The 26887-nt window shown below is 35.4% G+C and overlaps 1 protein-coding gene across 5 annotated transcripts; it reads left to right on the top strand.

Annotated features, from left to right (window-relative positions):
- Positions 1 to 6031: 6031 nt before the first annotated feature.
- LOC110445260 (metastasis-associated protein MTA3-like) lies at positions 6032 to 26028 on the top strand. Of its 5 annotated transcripts, none has more exons than XM_021489768.1 (21): positions 6032 to 6259; positions 6744 to 6811; positions 6996 to 7089; positions 8521 to 8559; positions 11875 to 12101; positions 12389 to 12506; positions 12618 to 12723; positions 12998 to 13097; positions 13691 to 13879; positions 15676 to 15750; positions 16650 to 16708; positions 16974 to 17059; positions 17286 to 17402; positions 18057 to 18089; positions 18386 to 18447; positions 19210 to 19435; positions 19748 to 19948; positions 20984 to 21082; positions 22676 to 22743; positions 23107 to 23237; positions 23643 to 26028. In XM_021489768.1, the coding sequence occupies exons 1-21, from the start codon at positions 6232 to 6234 to the stop codon at positions 23761 to 23763; spliced, it is 2247 nt and encodes a 748-aa protein (XP_021345443.1). In that variant the 5' UTR covers positions 6032 to 6231; the 3' UTR covers positions 23764 to 26028. The 5 variants fall into 5 exon arrangements, with proteins under 5 accessions (XP_021345443.1, XP_021345442.1, XP_021345446.1 ...); XM_021489767.1 differs by having other exon boundaries at positions 11839 to 12101; XM_021489769.1 differs by having other exon boundaries at positions 6033 to 6259; positions 11911 to 12101.
- The last annotated feature ends 859 nt before the right edge of the window (positions 26029 to 26887 follow it).

The following is a 26887-nucleotide window of genomic DNA, read 5'->3' as shown; positions in this document are numbered from 1 at the left end:
GTTTATGAGGCAGACAAAGTTTTTTTTTAACAAAGGACCATAACTCCTTTTTATAGGGTCGGAATGAAAACGTACTACTTGGATGCACAATGTCAGGGGGCAGTTACCATATCTGTAACCTTCCATAGAAATTGGCGCCATAGTTTTGGAGGAGTTGTCTGGACAAGAATTTTTCAACAAAGGGCAATTTCTCCGTAAAAAAGGGTCAGATTGAAAATGAAAAAAACCCACCTGGATGCATAATAGTAGTTATCATATCTGAAAACTTTCGTTGAAATTTACAACTTAGTTTTGGGGGAAATGTCCGGATAATGATTTTTCAACAAAATGCCACAACTTCGTAAAATAAGGGTCGGAATGAAAAAAATAATATCTGGATGCACAATTTCATGTGGTAATCATATCTGGAAACTTTCGTTGAAATTGGTCAATTACTTTAGAAGGAGTTGTCCGGACAATTTTTTTCTACGGACAGATAGACGGACAGACAAGCTGATTCCAGTATAACCCCCTATATTTGTTGCGGGGGGAGGGGGGGGGGGGGCATACTTTAGTGTATAATAGTTTTACTATCAAGATTGTTTTATTGTTTTTATATAATTGCATATCTTTGTCTATAACACAATCTCAACCTTAAGTAGTTCTCCAGAGGAACGATTACTTTGGCAGAATACATATTCATGAGTTATTACTGCTGCACATAACTTTAAAACATGGGTAATTATAATATAACAAAGTGTTTGGGTATAATACGAAAACAGAAAGTGTATCGGTATTTACCATAATAAACATTGATAATCAAATCCATGATTATGTGAAATTGGCCTTTGATCATATTTGGCATGCTAAAAAAGTACTTTACCAGTTTTGATAATACATAAAAATGATACTGTAGACAGAATATATATATGAAAAGTTTTTTAAGAATTTTAAGATATAGACTACCATTGTAACAATATATAGACAAGTTTACAATGTTGGTTATATTAAAACATTTGTGAAAATTTTGCATGTTTTTCTAATTAAAAGTATCACTACGCTAACTTCATGTATACCAATATGACATATTTAGTATCAAAATAACAGTAATTATATACGCTGTACAATATCATACTTCATTTTCAAAACAACATTCGCCTGTGACATTTATCTGTCATTTTGTTAGGATACCCCGTCACTCAACCTGTTATTATGCAAGAAGGTCCACTACGGTTATCAGCAGTAATTATGAATAATCGTTTATGCAGTTATTGATAATTTTAATGTATCTCCATATGGCAAAAGAATAAAAGAAATCAAAGTGGGGGCCAAATGTTGACCCCACCAAACCAAAATGTATATAGTACATCCAAGTAGTACGTTTTCATTCCGACCCTATAGTATACTTAATCATCAATGCCGAGCGGAGCGAGTCTTAAACTGTTTTCCGATGTTTGAAAAGAGGACTGCCCCCTCCTCCTGCTTCCTGATGCATTAAAACATAACTTCTGTTTTGTTATTGTTTTTTTTTTTTTGCATTAATGCGTAGATTTAGCAACTAAGGCCGTAGATTAGTTTAAACATAACTCATCGTTCGGATAACAAACAGGAAGATTGTGCACTGGTTATAACTACTAGTAAAAACACTCCTCAACAGTTATACTATACACATTGTTATGCATAACAAACAATTGGGAAATCGTCAGAATTAAGGAGAAACGGGAAGGAAGTGCAGGAAAATGACAAATACATCCGATACAATTTCTTAATCTGTACAGCATCATAAGTATGTTAGACTATTATGTATGCACACTTCGGTAATCTCCTCTGTTTAATTGTTCATCAATCAAATTGCCATGCATAAAAGTTGTTTTCTTTATAGTTGCTATTACAAATAATGTTAGACTTGGGTAATAAGTGATAATCATGGTGGGGGAGGGTGTGGGTGTGGGTGTGGCAGTTGTCCTGCCCTGCCTCCCCCTCTTATCCCTGTCATGCTGAAATTCTACAGTTTCTTGGGCACTTTAGCCCCCGCCCCCCTCCAACCTGGGACATCACTCCTGGACCAACGTGTTAGATAAACGCACACGACTAAGTTATTAAGGGAGTAAGACAGATATTCAAGTTGTATTTCCGAACTTGTTGAGAAGCAGTTATGAACATTTGGGATAAAAAAATATCTGAGCACAAGTGTTGATATATTTTTTTTTTCAATATTTCTTTGAAGTTTTCATCAATCAATAGGCCTACATTTTAATAGAAACCGTCAGTCATTTTACCAAAAATATGGAACAAATATTTAACTCATTGCAACAAAATCCAGCTGTTCCTCTTCACCTTGATGAATGTTCATACTACAACTGAAAAAAAAGTATCAAAGAATCAGCCATGTGGAAACGCCTTCCTCAAAACCAAGAAAATACTAAAAATCCCTTACCAGACCAGCCTTGAAGTGCAACATCTACCTCCTATATATTACCAAGTATAGGTAATCAAAGCTTAACAAGACCAAATTAATCACAATAATGTTATATAATGTCACAATATTGCAATGGAATCGTTATTGCAAAAACACTGAACTATCAGCATGGCTAAAACACTCTCAAGCTCAAGATATTGGCTTAAACTACATTTTCAAATATGGAAAGCAGTACTAGCTAATCTCAACAGCAACAAGGAATCATGACAAATTCATTTAAATATAGTATCTGTACTCATCAACTTGCATATGATTCGAAGATGGCCAGTATTAGGGCTGATTTGGAGTAGGTTTTAAGTCCAAATTGAACGAGTTTAAACATTTCTGCAATTTGCGCTTTATTAAATCACAAACAAAGACATAACACGTTTTAATGACAATCTTTTCTGTTAATTTGGACCAAGCTGTAAAAATGGCGAAGTCCACAATTATGAGCATCAAAAATGGGGTTTTTTTCGCATTGGTTTAACCGACTTCTAAATATTTTTCCTCAGAAATGTAGCTATATCAAAGGTCGTACAACTTGTATTGAACATTCTATATTCCAGCACTCTGTACTATTGGGGGGTGGGGGAGGGGGGGGGGGGNGGGGGGGGGATATCCTTTAATAGAAAGGGTCGTGTTATGGAGTTGAGCATGCACATATATTTCTTAATAAGACAAAAGACAAAAAAAAACCAACAACATATAAACATATTTTTTTAAATCCCTGACTTTGCCACATCTCATTGCTGGGTTAAAACTGTACGAGACGAGGTTTTATCCATCCTGACTTCATCCCTTCTAACAAGATATTTTTGTCAGAATGGCATTTCTACTGCCTCAAATACCGGTCAAATATGAAAAACAAACACAGATATCATATTTTAATTAATCCAGTCATAAAACAACGCGTTACACCTCCAAAATTGCAACAAAAGCAAACATCCCCTATCTGAGAATGCTATTCAGCTACTAACACGAAGACTCTGATGCAGCAGTCTGAAAAATGTCTATTGCACCTTAGCTGGTCTTGTGAAACTCCTCTTTTTTCGCGCCGTATTTTACTGAAAGGCAGACTTACGTAACGATAAAATAATGGTTATGTTATATAGCTCTGTATGGACGTCTTTCCTTCAACTAAACCAGGTAATATAGTATACAGAATTCCTCTATACATAAGGATTGACCTTCATTTTGACGGCTTATACAGTTGGCAGCGAACATATTCTATATATATTCTATAAAATACCAGTTTCCTCTTTCTCATATTTTTTTTTTGTATACCGATTGAAGTTTCCGGTCCAGTTTCCAAATGACAAACCAGTAATAATTCTAGCTGCTTGAAGTTTAAGCTTTTCAAGTAAATCAATATGGAATTTCGAACAACCACTCCAAAGTTCACAGGCATATTCAATTGATTGTAGGTAGTGTAAGGCGTTGTTTTCTACCTAAATTAGCAAAAATATGTAATTAACTTGATTGAAATTGGGAAGATACTCCTCATTTTTTCTTCATTTTCGGAAGACAGAGCACCTTTTTTGCTAGGAAAAAGCCCTATCGTGAAAATTTTAAAAAGCACTAAAATTTTACCTCAGATTGATAAATATTTTCTACACGGCTACCTCACTTAGAATTAACCCCAAATCCTAACTGCTTATAGATCATAACCACGTGTACGTTATTATATTCACTCGGTGTTCCTTTCTTTGTGACGTCACTATTGCGTGATGATTAACTTGACGATTAACTTCTATCCATCCTGTTGATGATAAAAAAAAACAATAGAATATTTTCAAATCTTGTATCACATTTAGTTGACCTTGATTTTGGTGAATATGTGGTTAGGTCTATATGGACATGAAAAGTTATACTGATCTCGGGTAGTATACCTTACTTAGGTCCATAATTGATAAAAAAAAAACAAAAAAACCCAACAACATCATTAAGGCCGGACAGGCTTCTAAGATATCCTTGTGGAGAGAACCTTTCTTGAACAGTTTTTTAAAATAGATTTTCAAATCAATTAGAATCTGTATTTTTTCACATAGACGGTCTTTAACTATATATAAATTATATATATAAAAAAAAAAGTAAAAAAAGTAAAATCAGACAAAATCAGACATCAGCGTTTTTTAAAACAATATAGAAAGCTGACAACCCGCTGACATTTGAACGTAATTTAAAAGTATGTTGTTTTTTACAGTTTTTATTGATGTATTTATTTAACGTAAAGAAGACATAACTACGATTTCACAGAAAGACACGAGGTGTTTGTTTCTCCTTTTGATAAAAAAGACAAATATCTTATCGACGGTAACTCAAAGCAAAGTTACATTTATGAAGTTGATAAAGCTATAACTGTATAGTGCGACCAGAATTTTCATTATAATCATGTTAAATGGACATTAATTTTGTTAAAAAAATTGACGCCTGTCTGCATACATATATTTTAATAAGTTTCTTATATTGGTTCTATCAGGCTAACGCCCTTTGTAGTAAAGTATCACCAAAAAAATATATAAGCGTTTTGTACGCGTAACTAACAAAAATGCCCTGTAAGAAATGGAGAAACCTGCTTGGTTCCTCCTTCCCTTTCCCATCTGCAGGTAATATCAAGGGGTTTTAATGCTAATTGGATCTTATCGCCAGCATCAGCACAGTGTCTGTATATTGTTTTCTTTTTGGCATGTGCCCAGAAGACTCTTACTTGAACACAAACAGTAAAAATAATGGAAACAGACGAATTTTTAATGTCACTTTACTGGCCGCTGGGTCGAGTCTCTTGTTTTTCTTCCAGACAGAGCGAGACAATAGATCCCAACGTTGTGTATAGTTTCATCAAATCTGTATTTAAATCCCTATGTAAGATTAAGTTTATTGAAATTTGTCAACACCACTAAATATAGATGAAGGCGCGAGCAGCGAAGCGTAACAGTCACGCCTGCAGGGGCCGGGCCGGAGAGCAGGGGTATCAGGGCCACGCGAGGTCGATTACTACACCAGTGTGCATAACACACCAAGGACAACAGCTGTCACGTACACTACAGTAGAACTATTTTCTGGCGCAAGTTCATGGAAGTGATTGACCGTGACGTCACAAAGTTGCCTGGTTACTGAGTTTTTTCCCTTCCAGCGCAAGATTATGTATATACGAGAAAGGAATTTTATAGTTCCGTTACAGTCCAAATGGCGGATGTCTAGCGATACCACACAAAGGTCCCAAATCAGACTGACTTACTTATAATCGCTAATTGCATTAATTTATGGTTTTAATGCAAAATATACTAATTATCGACCGTGACATTGTCTTACATAGACATTGAAATTATATATGCTTATTCAAATAAAGACATAAAAAAGACCGGATGTAGGTAGAAATTATTGATTTTTGTTGGAAGATCTCATTGATTCGGCAAGAAAAATCAATAAAAATAAAATTCGATTAATTTTAGTTTCTCTTTACCATCATGTATTTAACCACTTTAATTATTCTCAGTGGTCAGCGGAACATGAGTGGTGAGCTTTGACACCCCATATGCCTATCATCTATCAAATTCCTCATCGAAGTGTTTTAGAGTGAAAACCAAAAGCCGCCGAAGGACGTGTGACGTCACGTGTGAAAAGAGGAGGAAGACAGATATAAGCCCGAGAAATGGCGACTCCATGATCCTGTCGTCTAGGGGTGACTACACTGGACACTACAACGTCGTCGTGGAGTTCGGACTTTTCCGAATATTGGCACATAACTTCGAAAGTTCACTCTTGAAGTGGTTGTGTCACCTAAAGCGGCAATGGCTGCAAATATGTATCGAGTTGGAGGTACGTACACAAATTTTGAGTGCAGAAAGCATGGACGGACCCACTCGGCTAATCGCGTCGGGATACATTTTAAAAATACTTTTGTTTTAATCAGATTACAAGTGCTACATGTTTCATACTAACTGAATGTTTTTGTTATGTATATATGTATTACAGGTCGAAATTTAGACATACATGTTATAATAATAGGTGAATTTTGGACACAAAGTTATTTACGAAGGTGAGGGCCTCAAGGGGAGGTTGTGATGCGGTCTTAATGATCAAAGTGAATTTTCTACTTCGAATTTCATAAAAGTTCCTTGTACAACGTATACAATTTTTAGGTTATTCTTTTTTATGGACCCATTGTCCATCATCCTCCACAAAATTCGGTGTCCAAAATCTTATTTTTATATGTGAAACACGGTTGTGTGGACTATTTTTTGATTGCGGACTATTATATCGGCCGGTGTTCACACAAAGACCTTTTTTGTTCTGTCTGCAGATTATGTGTTTTTCGAAACCTCTTCGACAACGCCGTATCAAATCAGACGGATTGAAGAACTTAATAAGGTAAGTGATATGTATAATCTTGCAACTTTAGTGAAATTATTGGAATTTCTCGAAATTCACAATGGGGCCCACATAAAGGGGTTAAGTGTGAGGTACGGAAGGGTTTCGATTCCGTGAAGTGTGTTACCGATTACACATGTCGTCATGATGGCTCGATTACATTCCGGCACGATTTTCATTTCAGACCCCAAATGGCAATGTGGAAGCAAAAGTTATGTGTTTTTACCGGAGGAGGGACATCTCAAGCTCCCTCACATTACTTGCGGACAAACATCAAAGTAAGTGGTTGATTGTGTATTTCCCTGTCGGAGACTGATGGCACGAGTGTGTCGGGGACAGTGGCGATGGGTGGTGGGGGTCGGCATTGGAAGACATCGGTTATGGCATACCATCTGGACAGAAATCGCACAGAAATGCATTCAAAACATCGAAATTATACAAGCTTGTAGTAAACAAAACAGAAACACGTGGATTTTACTACTAGAGTGGAAATAGTCCGGCTTTGCTTGCATTTGATTGGTGGAAGACTGTTCATTCATACAGTTAGGGTGTTGCTTTCCACAAAATGTAAACAACAGTTTACCCAAAGGATTTTCAATGAATTTTCACATGAAATACATTTGACAGTCGTGTCATTCTCCTAATTTGTTAAAATTGTACCTGATTTTCAATTTTGAAATGAATCTATAGGAAATTTGTCCATAATATCTGAGTTACAAAGGCAGGTATATAACTAGGGAATGTACATCATCACATGAATGTTGATTTTGTTATTTGCATTTCCCCCCCATATTTCAGGGTTTTGAAGACCAAAATTAACTAAACACAAGATATTTTTTTTACAATATATTAAAATATAATTCTTGTTAATATTTCCAACCTCAAAAATAACTTGTGTCATCGGTGATCATTGTGTGTGATGTCATCTGATAGATAAATTGACGATGAAAATGTGTCCAACTTTTCTCATACATGTACTTCATTTATGTTCGGAGGGTTATTTTTTCGTTTTGTACTTGTATAAATTATTGGCGAAAGGAAAGTAAGATTTAACTTTTCCATTCATAAACAGATTCCTTTTCACGCTTTGTACTTGTCTGGTAATTTATTGTATGAGAAAAAAATCAGCAATTTACAGAGATGTATTTTTCGATCTGATCAAGTTTTGTTTTTTTATCTATCCATTTGTTTTCAAAATATTTTTTTGTAGTTGTAAAACATTTCCCCCGAATTGGAACCCCGATGAAGTAGTTGCATATTGGTAAAATGGGCTGTTATTAAAAATAACTCTTAAGTTGACTACATTTACTTTAAAGAAACGAACTTACATTTGGTGTGTAAAATAATGTGCTGCTTTAGATTCTGTTGGATGAAAATTTTGATGACTGTTTTCTATTCTTGTATACTGGCCTTTTTGACGAGTGCTGTATATATACATTTCACATACTATACCTACAAACTTGTATGCAAAGAATTCTATAGATTGATGCTGACATAATGGGATGTAGCCTCTACTGTGGTTGGGTTGTTCATAACGACATTTCCCCCATGTATATATATAGATCTAAAATGACCAGAATTCCAGACTACAGTCGGTGTCTTGTGCGAATCTTGACCTTCAGTTCTCGTATTGGTGATGGGTTGTAGATTTCAGGTAAACTTTTCTGGATTTTTATTGATACATATTTGACAATTTTTGTTCAACTCAGGTTCTGGAGAGGGTAAATTGAGACCAACTGACACTCTGAGTAAGTCCAAATAATTAAGCTACCTTCTATGCATGTAAACAAAAATTGCTATGATGAAACCCGATTCCCTTGCACTAATTTTTACACGTAGTAAACTAGTTTGGTGTTGTAATAACTTATATTGTTGTCATATTTATGCTTTTTTTCTCTTTATTTTCACTTCTCTTCATGACGGGAACTATGATACAAATAAAAAGGTCATTATATATAGTTCATAGTAACAACCAAAATAAATGGTTTACAGAACAATATCAAGATATATTTGCAGAAGAGTCTTAACTTACTGAAATAAATAGGAACACATTACTTTTCGAGGTCAAATAATATATAAAATCATGTTTTGTGGTTCTAAGAAACAGTTTGTTACTATTGGTAAAAAAGCTCAAATTTATATGGAAAAAGAAAACTATGCATTAATTAATGTATTACTGCTTAATTGGTTAAATTTGATGTTTTAATTATAGCAGGAGTTATATCATCTTCATAATATTACCTGATGCCATGTTTTCTAAAGTGTTCATTCTTATAACTCGCACTCTCAAAAGTAAAAAAAAAAAATTGTGACACAAGATGAGTAAAAAGTGTAATGAAAAAAAAAGCAGAATAAACCACTAGCCAATTTGTTTTATCAAACTTCTCTTTGGTGTATGGTATTCTTTCCAGCAATATTGACAGGATTGTCATAATAAACTGGTGTACAGGTATATTTCAGTACAGAAGTAATTCCTACAGTTTTTGCATCATTTACGAAAAAATAAATGGCTGTTTTATATGAAGTGTGATGCTTGCAACAACTTCAGTTAATCAAACAGTTCAATGACCTTTTTAAGTTGAGCATGGCTGACTTAAGTGTGACACTATAGCGAGTCTGTCAAGCACGAGTAAAGGACGAGTGGGGCATCTTTAATTATTTAGACATCTTTTCCTTAACAACCTACCACTTCATTTGACTATTTTCTCGTCACCATAACAGAAACATAGAGGTTTCTTATCTACTCCCAAGTTGACTTAATATAAGCAGTATATTTATCTTAAAGATCAGTTGTATTGGTCACTGTACATGTATCAGTTCAATTACACTTGTTTTTATTACCTGACAATGACAATGATTCTATGGCAGACGTTGTTCATATTCTAGTGAGAATGCATAATAAAATGTATATAATAACAAAGTTTAAAGTATGAAAAATACTGTAAAATGTATTCAGAATGCAGGAAATTTTTTGTCCAAGACCTCCATTCCAATGAGGGGGGCTTCAGCCCTTTCCTGAACTCAACCCCACCTCGTTGCTTAGCAATAGCCTTAGGGCATGTACAGGGCTAGTAGATTTCATAGCCCAACTAACATTTAGATATCAAGAACAACATATGCAATGTACCGTAGCTTGTCTCTCTGAGAATACAATTAAAAGGGATAATCTTACAATATAATTTTGGTAATTAAATGGAGTCTTTTAGTGTCAATGTCATGTTATCCAAGTTTTTAAAAAAAATGGCTCATCTTGGCAGTAAGTATTGAGAATTCTTATTTCAAACGGGCTATTATAATATTACACTGTATACAAATTGGAAAAATCATAGTTCATACTTATGAATTCACATGTGCCATATATGGTCATTATGTCCTTACAATAAGGAGACAAATTACACACTGAACAGAAGCTTTGTTAGTTGGCCACTGATACCTGACAAAGCCAAATCACAGATTGACCATATCCAACAATAAGGAGACAAATTGCACACTGAACAGAAGCTTTGTTAGTTGGCCACGGATACCTCATAGATTGACCATATCCAAGTTAGTTATTACACATGAGAGGTGTAAACAACCTGACAGTTATCTTATATTAAATCATACTCACTCCGATGTGAAGTAAATAAACCTGAAGCAAACGGGGCTCATCTACAGTTATTGGAGGATGAGTGCTAACTAATTGGTTCAAATTCAAAATAACTTACTTTAACATGAACAAAATTAACATGGCTTCAAAGTGATGACAGTAGCTAAATCCTGAGGTATACAATGTACTGGACAAAGTTTATATGTTCATATATTAAAATGCAAGTAAATCTAATGTTAAGACTCAAAATCACTCAACCTTTTTATGTTTACTTTTTTTATATATCTTAATATACCTTTTAATGTAGAACATGTATGTAATATAAACTACTATTTTGTTGTCTATTTTTAACATAAGTGTTGTTTGACATACTACAACAATATATCTATTATTGATGAAGCAAGTTTGTAAACATATCTAGTACATTATAGTATTTGTTGAAGTTAATCAACAGCAAGAGTACTGTCTGTCTATTGTCAGCTACTTAAAGTGGTTACAGATTATGGCTGTTTGTGTTTAATGCTGGGTTTAAATGTATTGCACTTGATATTTTTTGGTGGAAAAATTGCGATTTTTTTTTCTGTATGCAAAGTGTTCTGTATGAGTGGTTGAGATGAATATAACGTATAGAGCTGTACATGTTGTAGACCTTAGCTATACTTAGGTCTTCTGTACAAGCACTTGGGGCTATTTACCCTTCTTGTTGTGTGCATGCTTGTAAATCTATCACTTTTTTATTGGTACCTATTAATGGCTTGTCAGTCGTCTGAAACTGGAATGTTACACAATCAGTGTTCTATTTGACAATGCTTAACACTAACAATGAAATAATCGCAGAATCACTGGGAATGTTGGTGACATCAAGGTGTCACCACCAAATCTCAAAAAATATTTTATTGATTTGCATGTTGTTTGGGCCATTAATGAATAATATACCCTTTCATACACAGTTATACTGTACCAGTGTGTGTCAGAGATAGAAATATTCCACCCTGAGGGGTTGAAACATTTTTTTGATCGTTTGTTTTTGTATGTATTGGGGTAAAGACATAGCTTCCAGGCTGTTGTTAATGTATATGGAATGTGTTGGTCAATTATGTGTAATGTCTAGGAAGTTTGTAGGTGTATGATTGTATGCAGACTTCGTTGTGTAAACAATGTTCAGGTTAAAGTTCTATATGACTTTCCATGAGAAATGTACTAGGTAAATTTATATGTCCTGATGTAAAAAAAAGCTGAATGCAAATGCATTCACAGCAACCATTGCTAGATTGATGATCAGCCTACAACTAGCATAGCAAGTAGTGAACAGAAACAAAATCATCTCAAAGCTTGTGTTCATTCCATGTTTAATCATTAACACATTTACTGATAGCCATGTGAATTGTTTGTAAAATCACAGGAAATGATTGTGTTAATATGTTGTCTATGTTAACAGCTGCCCTAGATGACAATAAGTTGTCTATGTTGACAGCCACCCTAGATGACAATAAGTTGTCTATGTTGACAGCCACCCTAGATGACACAGAGCTTGAGGCTCGGGTTGATGACATCACAGACAAACAGAAGCACCAGCTGAAGCATCGAGAGCTGTTTCTATCGCGCCAGGTGGAGACTCTACCGGCCACACATATACGTGGCAAGTGTGTGGTGACGCTCCTGAACGAAACCGAGTCCCTTCTCTCCTACCTAAATAAGGAGGTGTGTACACCTGTTTAACAGTTACCTGTGTGTGTCATGATGCGTTAAGGTTATTGAATGCCAATTATTTTGATGATGTGATTATATCATTATAACTTTAAAAGTAAAATCAAGATTGCATAGCAAATAAATTGTTGAATTAGCAAGGTAAAAACGAGTTTCCAAGTAACAGAAATATAGAGTTGTATCCAAATTTAGTGTTCTTCACACCCTTATAATAAGCTGTGTTATTGGTTAAGTGGATTACATTTATATGAGTGTTATAACTATGTATCTACTTATTACAGGACACATTCTTCTACTCGTTGGTGTATGATCCCTCACAAAGGACGCTTCTCGCAGACAAAGGTGAAATCAGAGTGGGTGGCCGGTACCAGGCAGATATCACAGAACTGCTCAAGAATGGTATGTCTGTAAATTATTTAAATGACATAATAATGGTTTTTGAGAATTTTTGTTTGATTTTGAAAATGTGAGTGATGATAATTTCCTAATTGTGTGCTTCCTCTTCAACAGCAATAGAAGAAGATGACCGTAAAATGGAGGAGTTGGAAGAACTTATATGGGATCCAAACAGTGGTTTAAATGACCGACAAATTGATCAATTCTTAATAGTATCAAGGTGAGAATTTAATCACTTTCAGACAGCCATATACTGTATTTAAAAAAACCGGTGTGACCATGTTATAGAGAAGGTAAAGAACCATGTTTATGATGCAGTAAATGGGATCATCTATTGTCGTAATGGGTCTCTTCTAGGTGTGAAAAATCTATTTCTTTCCTGATTGTACACAGTAATTATGTTATGTGCTTATGGCCAATATGTTTTTGTCAACAATTTTGTAAATTTGTTTTTCCCATGTTAAAGATTTAAACTTCCATGTTTGTGTTGACAGATCTGTAGGTACATTTGCCCGTGCTTTGGACTGTACAAGTACAGTGAGACAACCTAGTCTACATATGAGTGCTGCGGCCGCATCAAGGGACATCACTCTGGTAAGCCAGATATCAGTGTTGTGAACATATGTTTACTGTAATGAATTTTGGAATTGTGATTTGTTAATTGATATTTCCATTTTTTTGGTAATTTTCAGTTTTCCTACATTAACACACTTGAACACTTTCGTCTATATCATCTTGCAAGTCACTGAATATATTCAGCATCGCAAATCTTGTATTCCGTCTCTTCGTATTGCAGAGTTATCTTCTCTTGTGAGCAGGTATTGATTGTTACGTCATTGGTTTGTGAGAGTAACGTCATCAATTTTTGAGAAAATCATGTAATTTTCTCGCTCAAACCAATGACATAACAATCAATACCTGCTCAGAAGAGAAGATAACTCTGCAATACGAAAGCACGAAATACATGTAGATAAGTACCATAATGTAAAAAAACTTTCCTTGGAAAATGCTTCAGTCTTGACAATTTGATGATGAGCTTATGCCTCTTTCTTGCTTCGAACATAAAACAAATCGGCAATTAAGTGCTTTACGCATTATGTGTTTAAAAAAATAAAAACATTGTCCAAATTATTTTTTTCCTGAATGTTCATAATTTCCAACCATTTCTATGAATATTTCTGCTGCAGTTCCATGCCATGGACACACTACACAAAGCCCGATATGAGATTGCCAAGGCTGTGACAAGCATGGTGCCATCTGGTGGCCCTGTGTTGTGTCGTGATGAAATGGAGGAATGGTCTGCGTCAGAAGCCAATCTATTTGAGGAAGCTTTGGACAAATATGGAAAAGATTTTAACGATATTAGGCAAGACTTTGTAAGTTGACACCTTTTTTTATTCAATTGCGTAAAAGTGAATCATTGATGATAATTATAAGTCTCCCACAGGTACTACCAGAGGGGACTACAGGTGTGCACACATATGTGTAATGTATTCTGTATTCCATCTTTTATTAGCTCACTGGGTCTGAAGGACCAAGGTGAGCTTATGCCATACCGTGGCGTCCGTCGTCCGTACATCAACAATTTCTTTAAACGACTTCTTCTTCTTAACCACTGATTGGAATTCAACTAAATCGGGATACAAAATTGTACAAATGGTTGGGCTGACCCCCCAGGGGGCTGAGGGGCGGGGCCAAAAATGGTTATGTGGCTATACTGCTTTAAGCGAATTCTTCTCTGGAACTAAGAGATGGATATCAACCATATTTGACTGAAAGCATCCCTAGATAGTGGAGATTCAAAATTTTACAAATGGTGGGGCTGACCCCCCGGGCTAAGGGGTGGGGCCAAAAAAAGTTTTATTACTTAAATGGTTGAGATCCCCACCATATAACCATATATACAATTGCTGAGTATAAAGAGAAGAATGCACATTTGCTTCCAGGATGGCTCTAGGGTCTGGCCCCACCCTATGAGACATAGTCCCACGGTCATTACTTTGAAACAGTTGAGATCCCCACCTCAAAACTATATATACAAATGCTGGGCATAAAGAGACGAATGTAGTCATGATATTAGAATAGACCCTGAGGTCTGACCAAACCCCTAGAACCTAGTTTCTTAGTCACAGCTTGGAAACAGTTGAGATCCCCACCCTATAACCATATATACAATTGCTGAGTATAAAGAAATGAATGCACATATGCTTCCAGGATGGCCTTGGGGTCTGCCCCACCCTTAGGAGATTTAACCCCTGGGTCATACTTTTGAAATGGTTAAGATCCCCAACCCAAAACTATATATACAATTGTTGGGCATAAAGAAACGAATGCAGTCATGCTATTAGAATTGACCCCAGGGTCTGCCCCACCCTTGCAGACTTAACCCCTGGGCCATAACTTTGAAACGGTTGAGATCCCTAACCCAAAACTATAAATACAAATGCTGGGCAAAAAGAGACTGGCCACAACCCTAGGGACCTAGTTTCTGAGTCGCAGCTTGGAAACAATTGAGATTCCCACCCCATAACCATACATTCAATTGCTGGGCATGAACAATCTTATACAGATATGCTACAAGGATTGGCCTTAGGGTCTGGCATGTTCCCTTGCCCTTGTATCTCATTTGGAGAATATTTTGCCATGATTGCTTAGATATCCATGTGAGCGATACAGGCCCTCTGGGCTCTTGTAAAAGTTTGTTCTTGGAAAACATCCTAGACTATCAACTAGAATGACTAAATTTGGTTTGGAAGTTGATATTGTGATAGTGTAGTGTTGTATACCAAAAGTAGGTTATTGTGACCAATATTTGTCGTTTGAATGTAATCACTGAAACTGTTATGGGCAAATCTTTTACATTATATTACCTGGAGTTACTAAATTTAGCTATGGAGGTACATCTTGGCATGTTGGAATATGAAAAATAGGTAATTGTAACCTATATTTTGACCTGTGTCTCAATAATAAGAACAGTTTGTTTTGGAATTAATTAGTTTATTACACAAAAATATTTTGCTATGATAACCAAACTACAATTGGTTCGTTGAATGAAATCATTGCTGGTGGAGATGATGGATTGCCTCACAATACTTGGTATGTGGTGTTATCAATCAAAATAGATGTTTAATAAAAAATGCTGTTTTCATGACATTCTTTTTAATTGTTTCAGTTGCCATGGAAATCTTTGAAAAGTATTGTAGAGTATTACTACATGTGGAAGACGACGGACAGATATGTACAACAGGTATGTGTTTGTTATCAGAGTAGCTTCTCATAATGAACTCTGAACACAATACAAAGTTTCCAATGAAAAGTTAATTTGTTTTATAAATTGTATTGCCCTTATCAATGATTTAATTGATGCCATCATGATAAATGAAGACCTTTCCATAGGATGCATGTATACAATTTCCAATATGCCAAAAAAATCATGCACCTGTTTTCCAATATTTGGGAAAACAACAGAAAGATGACATTTATATGATTTGCTGATTGGCCTACATAGTGTTTTGGCAGTGTAGCAGGGACTTTGCATATGTTTTGTTTTGGCCCAGATACCGGTTTCAGTATTAGAAAGCATCAAAAACAAACATGGCAGACTTGCTGACTTTTGGAGAGATGAACTTTATCTCTGTACCCCACATGCTTAAATCAAATAAAAGAAAATGATTTGCAACAAAGAGGGCCAATTTGGTGGTTAAAATAGATGCACGGTGCCTACTATCACACATAGCACACATGTAAAAGGCAACGGAACATCAACTGCATGCGTTCTGATAGATGTTGTAGTGAAAATTACCTGGAATTTATAGGTTAAAATGTTGAATGGTCACCCTCATGATGATAGAATGGAGCAGAACATTTTTGTATGTTATGACATCCTAAAAATGTCCCTAGCCCCCAGGCAAGTAGCCTCTAAATTTCACTAGCACAAGCTGAAAATCTGGTAGCCCCAGGTATTGGACTAGTGGATTTTTACACCCCTGAACAGCATTTGTGTTGTATTGCTGCTTTAATAGTTGATTACAATAAAATTAAATCACATAAATATTCATTTGACGACTAAAGTTGTGAGTTAAACCATGCTTAACTGCATTGACATTATATTGTTTTATTTATAGTTCTGGTTTTTTTGTCTTTTAGAAAAGAATAAAAGCAGCAGAAGCAGAAAGCAAACTAAAACAGGTGTACATTCCTAATTAGTGAGTATTACTACAGACGTCAATTCCTTATTAGCCAGAATTACAGGAATACTGTCCTTATAGATATTGAAGTTGTATTTTAATTACATAAGAAGAATTCAACTGCCTTGAAGTTCAACAATTGAAGTGTTCTTGGAGCCAATCAGCTTGTTTGATAAAAAATAAGTATAACAAATGAGAAATGATGTTGAGAGAATTCTATTATATAAGTTTAACTACGGATGAATTCTGGATTTTGACACTTCATTGTTGTGAATGTTTACAGCAATAAGCCAAACCCAGCAGCAATCAGTGGGAAATTGAATGGTGAAGATGGTCAAGTATCTGGACGAGCTTGTGAGAGCTGTTATGGTGAGTGTACTGGCATCATTGTATTTTACTGTGGAATCATGTTATTCTAAGGTTTAATTGTCTGAATTTTCCTTAGTTTTATTTTTAAATGATATGTCATGTTGTTATAACTCAATTCTCCAAAGTCTCTTTTTTATTTCTTGGAAAGTTTTGAAGGAAGAATAACAAGAGACTTACCATAAAATGATTCCAAATATGTTAATGTGCATGTAATATTTTGTTACAGCTGGCCACTCCAGTCAATGGTACTCTTGGGGTCCAGCACACATGCAGTGTAGGCTTTGTTCCTCGTGTTGGATATACTGGAAAAAATATGGAGGGCTCAAAATGCCCACACGCTTAGGTAAGCATATGGTCCAAGGGAGATAACTCCTTTCTTATTTGGTTGTATAATGTTTTCCCAAAATTTCTATGCGTGGATTTATATATTCAACCCAGAGTCAGTTTTGATGATGGTGAAGACATACTGCAAGTGCTAAAATGCATATATGTATTTACTAGGATGCTTAATTGCTTTAATATGTATCTTTGGTGAAGTATTTGTACCAGGTTAAATCAAATTATAATATTGGAACTTTGTTTTGGACATTTTCCCAAAAAATTCAAGTCCAAGTGTGGAATTTTGTAATAAAACACAGAATAAACTCTTGAAGCAGGATGGTGTTACATCTTATATAACGGAACAAGATTGCTATCAAGAACTCTATATCCCTTTTGTGATGATATATACATCATTTAGTTTATAAATAAACAGTCTCATAGTATTGCTTAGCTTAAATTAGCTTATATATTTTTGATTAGTCAGGTTAGTGATGTGCATTTGAAATATGTATCAGTGTTTTATAATTGATTAAAATTTGTCCGTTTATGATTTGTTATATACTTCATGAATAGTTCATATATTCCTTGATATATTCCCAGAGTTTATTATACTGGTGGTGTATAATTACTTCCGTACACTGATGTTCATACGTGTGAATGTGTTTGATATTTACAGATGGTGAGCGACCAGCCCCTACTCAGAGACAAGGTAAGCTCCATGTGATGATTGTTGTCAGTCTTTCTTGCATTGATTCTATACTACTATTATTGTGATTTAATTGTTTCAGATATATAAAAATCTTAACAAAACCTCCTGTGAAATTGTGTCCTATATCATAATTTGTTTTTGTTTCACATCCTGTTAAAATATTGATAAAAGTTGAGATTGATGCTTTGAATAAATGTCATTGAAGTTTCAAATTGTTTGCATTCATCCATTGATATCAGATTGAGTTACAAGTGAAAAATTAATACATGTTCAATTATTATGTGTTGTCTTTTCAGAGCGAATTGCACAATTCAACATGATAAGGATGCACCGATGTACAATAGCTGGATGTGGTAAGGTAAGTACATGGTTTCAGTTACGTCATTAGGGATGTTCCAGAGTAGATGGTATGGAAGAAATGGGGGAAATCTAATATTAAAAATGCAGATACGAAATTACCTCATTAAAGGGTCTATTTAGTCAAATGACAACCTGAAAATCGAGTCAATACTGAAAATATGTATCTTCTAACGAAAGTTAATGTAATAATGACACGACCTGTAGCCAATGTCCAGTGTGGTCCCCTTCATCTTTTGGGAGAGCCGGTGATAAAATAAGCTACAATGGAAATTGCACAGTATCCGGGCCTTTCAGTGAGAGGTTAACATGTACAGCACTACGCTGCTGACCGACAATGTCAGTGTCAGTCACGAGTCTGAGTTAACACATAACACATTCTTGAATTTATCTTGAATATATCGCTTGTAAGAATCATAATATATACTTCGTATCAGATATTTCTGTTCTCATTTGGATTTGAATAAAAACAAACAGGTTCATATAGACGCACTGAGACATTTTTGTTAGCTAGAAATTCACCAACAGCTGCCGCTAAAACGTACGGCTGTACAGTTAAGGTTTTCTCAATTACTGATTATGAAAGTCAAGAAAACTTTGCCTCTTGTCAATTTCTCGACATGAATTGTTCATAAGGAGTATCAAACTATAATCATGAAGAATTTTGTGACAAGGTAATAAAAAAACCTAACTTCACTGAATTGCCCTTTAAACAAATCAGTATGTTCCCCCCCCTTACATGAATGTTTGATTTCATTGACAGGAGTTTCGTCTGAAGGCTCACTTGGCACGACATCTAGCTACGGCACATGGCTTGGTGGTGAGTGCAGGCAGTCCCCGACCTGTGATGAAGACAAGGGCAGCATTCTGTCTCATCACCACGTCCCTGACCAGAATCTCGCGGCGGCTTTGTCGAGATATTCTAAGGTCACGCCGAGCAGCAAGGTCGCCATTCACGCCAATTAACATAGCAGCTATCAAACAAGAATGTAAGTGTTATTGTTATTATTCTGTACAGTCGCTCTTCATAGTTCTAATGTAAACTAGATCTTCTATGAAAATAGTGCAGCATAAATTCTAAAATCAATATTTTTCTGATTTCAAAAGAAAATCATCACTTTCGATATACCAATATTATAGCATCTAATCTGAAAAGTCTTTTTATGGTGACAAGTAAAACATTAGAATGTTGTTACTTTGCGGTCATTGGGCAAGTTATGATAATAGATTAATTTTACCTCTGAAATTTGAGTCCAATCATCTTAATATCTATACTGAAGCTGGTGTGGTCATTTTTCCAGGTCAGTTACGACTTGCCGAGGTTGGTAACTACGAGCCAAATATTGAACCAATGAAGCCACAGACTCTGGATCCAGTCGTGGCACGACTTGGTATCAACATCAAAATGGAAAAACCTGCACTATTGCTTAAATCAGATTCGGATCACATCAAACCAGAAAAGTTGTACTTCCCAGTGTCGTTATCTCAACCAAGACCAGTAGGTGAGTACATACTATCCTGACTGCTTACTGTTGATCAAATGACTGACTTACTCATAGATTTATGAAATCTTCACGGAAAAGTGCAGCTGGCTCAGATCTTGTGTTTTAGCAATTGCAAAGGTAGTTTTGGGTGTATGTAATATTCTCTGTACCTTTAGCAGTTGTTTTATACAGCTTTTAATTATAATCTTGTGTTATTTTCAATTTTATGTATAATCATATTAACTGTCTACATTTATAAGTAGCCAGGAGATGTTTATGTTGGGGATTTTAGATGCCAGATGCAATGAATAACATATAGGTATTTTATAGCAAAATTGGCAGAGATGAAGGATGGTCTACTGTAAAGAATGTAAATCTTGAAACTGAAAGATAGATACGTTTTCACCAGTAAAATATCACCAATTATCCATGTAATAAAAAACTTGTATCTTCACTGAAGACACCTACAAAATGTGATATCTTAACTTGAAAAGATACCACTTTTAATAATGGCACTTTCTATTCAATGCATAGATTTTCATTTTCAAGTTCCGATGAAGCGACTGCAGAAAAATTGGTTGTTTTGGTACACCTTTGCAACATACAGTTTTTACATAAATACACAATTGATATCACTTTCATTTGGAAATCTTACAAGATAATAGCAGAATTGTATCAAGTAGTCCATCCAAATTTGTACTCTGCCTTGTTGTCAATCGTGACATCATTAGAACTTAGTGTCAAACATTTCGCTTCTAATTCCTGTGCATTTTCACGTACAAAAAGTAGGTCACTGTGACCTATGCTTGACCTTTCACCCTTTTCAAAAATTTGGCTGGGGCATATCTCCTATGCTATTTTACCTTGAGTGACCTTTTGGTGTGCAAGTATGTCTAGGCTTGTTGAGTGCAGAGTACAAGAAGTAGGACACTGAACTAGATCCTGAGATAGGTGTACAGCTCGGGTTAACAAAGAAACCATCAACGGTGGGGGACTACGGATTGCTTGCAATACCTTGCCTTGTACTTTAATTTTTAATTTACTCTTTGACAGAGGTTAAGGCTGTGGAAGTAGAACCATCCTCTATGCAGATCAGTGGGTCACCGTCGATCATGAAGAAGAGGGGTTATGAACAGAGTAACGGTATTGATGGTATGTATCACTTACATTCTTGTTCCTTTCACCTGTTTCTGTCACAAGTCTTTCACAAGGATTTTTATTCCTCTTTTAAGCTGTTGTTTAGGGACCACGACTACTGAAAAGTATGTAAATGGAAGCCTTTTCCAGGAGATTTTTGGTTCAAAGCGATATTTTGAGGGTCTCCTACAATATGTAAATGGAGACTAGAGGACACCTGTCTTAGTTACAATGGGGAATAAAAATCTTTGAGTATAAGATGTATGTGTGTGTTTTTGAACAAGTAGTTATACATAATTAATGGCATTTCCATTAAAAAATCACAAAATTAATGTTAGCTATTTATATCAGACTGATGGCTCTGACTTCTAGAGTCATTTTTTTAGCGTAGTCTGTTCAGACTTAATAGCTTCGTCCAGATGTTCTAATAGATGTGAATGAAGCTCTCCAATTTCCACTAGATTTGAATTTGTAATTGATTAATCTTCTAGTATTTATCTGGTACTTTAGGTTGTTGATCAGGACAATGGTGTTTCCTAACATTTCTTTTCAAGTTGAATACTGTTTTTATCTGGTGACCAGCAAAGCCTTCTAACATACCCAGCCATATCTATAACAGTTCAGAAGAAATGCCAATATTTGCTATTTCATTGTCCTGTATTGCAGGATAAACACCTGAGACTTGTTGCTTATACTGTCCAAGCACTGTAGAATCACTTTTGTGAAAATCAACCCTAAATTAATGATACTACACAAGTCAACAATTTGTAATAAGAAAAATGACTCAAAACTTGAGGAAACCTGTAACCATTAATTGTTGCTCTTATAAATTTTGAGCACATTTCTTGAAAAATTGAGGAAGGAATTTTGTTGACCTTATTTATTTTACACTTTAAAACACTGAGCTGTTATAGTTATCACTGACTTATCAAATTTATTGCAAAATATTTAACTGTTTTAATGTATATATTTATATTTGCAAAACAAATTGAAAAGTGTTCTCACAATTTCAATTGTGCTCGTTAAGAAATTAACTAGACAGTATCTAAAATTTCACTGCAATGTTATGGAGGCAAGTCTGGATGTCATATTGAAGATATTTTACCTCCTAAGGAAGTAATATATAGACATAATTCAACATTTATAAAATCTAAAAATAATGGGGAAAGAAAAAAATCGGTCATTGGCTTATGATGGGAGTTTAGTCATCCTTCAAAGCAGTAATTATTTTCTAAACAACTGAATCCCAGTTATATCATTAATGATAGGTTCTGGAACATTTCGAAAGCTACCTGTTCTGATGTACAATTTGTCATAACAAACAGGAATAGAAACACCAATATTTAAGAAAAAAAGAAGATACATTGTCTGCTTTTGTTAAACAACATATATCAATATTGATTTATATTTTAGATCTACTGAGTGTTCATATTTCCAGCCTTGCATATACAAGGTATTGCTGGGGTTTATAGCGATATTTATTACAGCCCTATCAAGGGAATGATATATATATATATATCACTGCCTTGTTGAGAGAGTGACCGAGTTGATGAGTTGGTGGTGGGAGTTATTGCATGACTGACGTGTTGTTGTTTCTGTGTTTACTAGGACCACCTTCCAAGCGGCCGTCCATGGGAGTCATCCGTCAGATCGGCTCTGCCATGAGGTCACACATGGTAATTACCTACATTAACAGCTGTTCCACGAGCGTGGGACGCCATGTTCAATGTTATAAACCCTGTTGTAATGTAATCACTGGCAACCCACTAACTATCATGTACATGAATTGCCTGGTTCCTGTACCTCTCTGTTGTTCAACTTTACTTTTATTATTTTTTGCATGACATGTCACAAATAGGTAACATAGGCTACTTAGTAAATTATCTTGGGCTGTTCAAGTTTCAAAGTAATCACATAGTGGGCTTTTCAAATACATTAAAAAATAATCTTCTATTGTAATGTCAAAAAAAAAAAGGAAATGGGAAGCAAATTAGATTGGCCAGACTTTGTCAGTAATTCAAATAATTATATATTTTCAGAGGGGTAGTGTACTGAACCACAATATGAATGGGCGTGGCAAGATGCCAGTGTCAAAAGGAATGAGGATGCACATGATAAACTGGATAGATGCTCCCGATGATGTATACTTTGTGGCTACTGACGCCACCAGGTATTACAAATTAAATTTTTTCTCTTAAACATTTCAATTTCATTCATTTTTTTAATTCAGTCACGGAACTTTGAAAAAAAATCTCACTCTTTCCTCTATTGGATAATTACCTCCTGTGTATTTTTTTTTGAAAATAACAATGTTTTCTGTTTGCATAACTGACATTGCATTTGGTTTGACACTAGTAACTCTAGCCATATTTTATTCATAAACAGTACCATCTCTTCTGAGATTGACATAACAGTTTAAACCAATAGTCATTACTAATAGATTTGGGGTTATTAACATCACACCTAATCTGTTTATTGAGTTTTGGTGGTTTTGGGTTGAGATTTGTTGTGGTTTTAAATGTTGTGATTGTAAGAACAATATGCATATACTTAAAGGGTGTTTTTTTTTCTGTAGGAAAATAAGGAAGCAATGGAGCTCTCAAGATTTCAAAAGAACAGCCAGAAACCCCTGGAAGAACATGCTGATCAAGCCAGCAATGGGCGGAGCTGAGTCTGACATAGTGGTCCTTGACTAGACTAGTCACCTGTTGTGTCACTGTGGAGCCTCCATCAGAGGTGACGGGATACTTGTTGTGTCACTGTAGAACCTCCGTCAGAGGTGACAGGACACCTGTTCTCCTCATAGTGCTCAAGTGGTTGACTGATTCAAGTTACATCTCACTGAAGATGAATGTTAAGATATAAAAATACTAATCTTAATGTAATAGATATTTTTTCACAAGTGAGGGATGTGGAAATGAAGGGTTGTTACAATAGTTTTTGTACATCGGACGCGTCCAAAGGGCGTTCCGTGTCTGAATAATACTCCTGGCACAACGGTGGTATGTTAGCTGGGTGTGCAGAACTAATAAGGGAGGATCTGGTGTCCCTAGGGTCTGGATGGTCAGTGACATTCTCTTCATGGGGAGGTGGGTATACTTTGGAAGTGGATGCCTGGCAAGGAAATTTGTGTATTGGAGAAACAAAAGGTGTATTTTGGGTTGGGGGCACTTCCTGTATAGAGTGGTTGGGTTGGTAGACACAGCTGTCTGTTGAGTGTGTGTGAGTGTGTTTTGTTTTAACAGCTGGTGCTGTCAACAACATTGTCATATGAAAAATATTAAGTTTGATGATTACTGCATACTTTTGTGTTCATCTCTGATAAGATCTCTTTAAAGGTATTGAAACAAATCCTGGATTTCAATGGTCGTGGTGATACTTGTTGTCCCCAGGGCAGTTTCTTTTTGTTTCCTAGCCGAAAAGAGATGCCTCCTTTGCGTTAAAATGCCCCTGGGAGTACTGGGTTTTCTGGAATACCCTGACCATCCCTTTAGCAGACTGTCGTCTAAAGTAATGTTTGTGTACCTGTTCGCATGATTTAATGCGATGAAATACGTTTTGAATTGTGCTAAACTTTGCTCGAGATTTGAGAGTTAGCATCGTCCCTTTGGTCAATACATGTAAGTGTGTTCACCTAACTGTGGCAGCTGAGACAGATCTATGGTCTGCTGAGTATACCAGCCATACACGTTGCCCATTTGTACAGTTTTATTGTTAATATATGAATGGAGAGTGAGAGGCACCATGGTAGTATTTATGTGTAGACCGAGGGATCGCTTATACAACAAAAATCACTTGTCATTATTTTTGTATGTTAATTGTACTGAAACTCAAGTACTTGTATATAGTTATATCACCAATCCATCCTAGTTTTGTTTCAAAAGTCTCACAACTCTAATGATACCGAAATGAAATAGACATGACCCACATAATCTATTCCAGAACACTGGACCATGTTAGAGATAAACTATCAAACTGGAAAGTATTATTTACAATGTTCAATGTATATACGAAAAACTGGAAATTCTTCAAAATTGTACATGTTATAGATTACTGTCTGTTGCTGCCAAATCACAGCCAACGTACAAAGCACAGTCAATGTACAAATCACAGCCAACGTACAAAGCACAGTCAATGTACAAATCACAGCCAACGTACAGAGCAGTCAATGTACAAGTTACTAATCTGTAGTTCCCTTCTTTGTTTCGACGATTCTTTTGGTTTATATGTGCAATTCTAAACTATTATCATTAAAGGGTTCAATTATAAGAGAAACATTTAAACTGCTGGATTTATGTGCTCCTGTGCAAAAACCAATAACAATCCATTTTGAAACCTATTTGTGATCTGGGAAAGAGAACTGATCTGGATGGATCAGCCCTAGCAATGATATGTCAGGAAACTTAGTCTGGGTCTAGTGGAATACATTGATGCATTCATTTTGTATGTTTTCTCGTGCGAATTCATTAAACCATTGTTTTCATATATTTTTTTTTGGTCAAAAGCAGTTCAACCATTTAGTGCATTTGTGTGTAAGGTTTCTAGTTTGCATTTGGACAAAAATACAGTCCTATCTTGGAAATTTAAAATCATTGAGTGAAACTGAAAATTGTAATAATCTTCATTTCTTTTTTTTAGTTTTTCTTATGTTTGTTAATCAATATTAAACCACATCAGGTCTGTCTGCGTCCATTTTTCTTTGTGTACAATCTTAGCCATGTGTTACATTTAACAAGTAAAATCAAATTGTATATAGACGAGATTTAAATTTGTTTCATCAAAGTATTATTGATAAGATTTTTATACGTTTCTGGTAACAGATGAAATATTAGATATTTTGTCCGCAGGTCATATCTTCTTGACATTGTACAACACTTAATTTATTCAATTGTATTCATACCATCTTCTGTTTTTGACTTGCAAAACCATCGAATCATAATTAAAATATTGTACATAAACTACATGCTTTTATTTTCTTATTTTTTTCAACCAAAGACAAACACTAGTGGCCTTTCTTCTTTTGCAATCCTCGCACGTTTGGCAATCTTCTTGTTAAATATTATACGTTTTGGTGCTTCAGAAGTCTTTTTGGGTGTTCAAACAAATTTGAGCCATTGACCATGATTTTGAGACAAGGTCATCTCTTTGCAAACTTTGTAGCACTCCAAGCTAGCAAGCTACAGGTCATAGGTCATGAATACACCTTTCTATTCTCTAGATGTAGCTGGCACTTCTTAGCAAATTAAAACCCTATAGCCTTGAACATGGGTCAAGGTTATTTCTTTTCAAAACATTGTACATATTTAGCCCTTTTGGATGATGAATAAGAGACTTTTGGTTCATTTGAAGAAGGCTTTGAATTTGAAATATTTGAACCTTGTGATCTTTAAGAGATCAATGCAATTTTTAGCTCACCTAGCCCGAAGGGCCATGTGAGCTTATGCCGTACTGCGGTGTCGGGCCGTCAACTTTTTCTTTTGAACTACTTCTTCTAAAGAACTGTAGGACCTAGGGTCCTGATATTTGGCCAGTAGGTACCTGGGATGGAGTGCTGTAAATTTTCCTCATTAAAATGACATTGGCCTACTTTCAAGGTCACAGTGGTCAAATATGTGAAAAATTTCAAACAACAATATTCTAATAACCATTTGAACTAGAGTCATGATACTTGGGTATGATATGTAGACCAGCAGTGCGAATATTTTTCTCAATCACAGTAATGAGGTCAAAGGTCGACTTTAAATGCTAGTGGGGGGTCAAATGTCAACTTTGGTTAAAAGCTTTAACAATCTTCTTCTCAAGTTCAATAAGACCCAGGGT

Source organism: Mizuhopecten yessoensis, unplaced genomic scaffold (assembly GCF_002113885.1).
Source record: "Mizuhopecten yessoensis strain PY_sf001 unplaced genomic scaffold, ASM211388v2 scaffold2137, whole genome shotgun sequence".
Lineage (NCBI taxonomy): Eukaryota > Metazoa > Mollusca > Bivalvia > Pectinida > Pectinidae > Mizuhopecten > Mizuhopecten yessoensis.
This window is presented reverse-complemented; position numbering and strand designations above follow the sequence as displayed.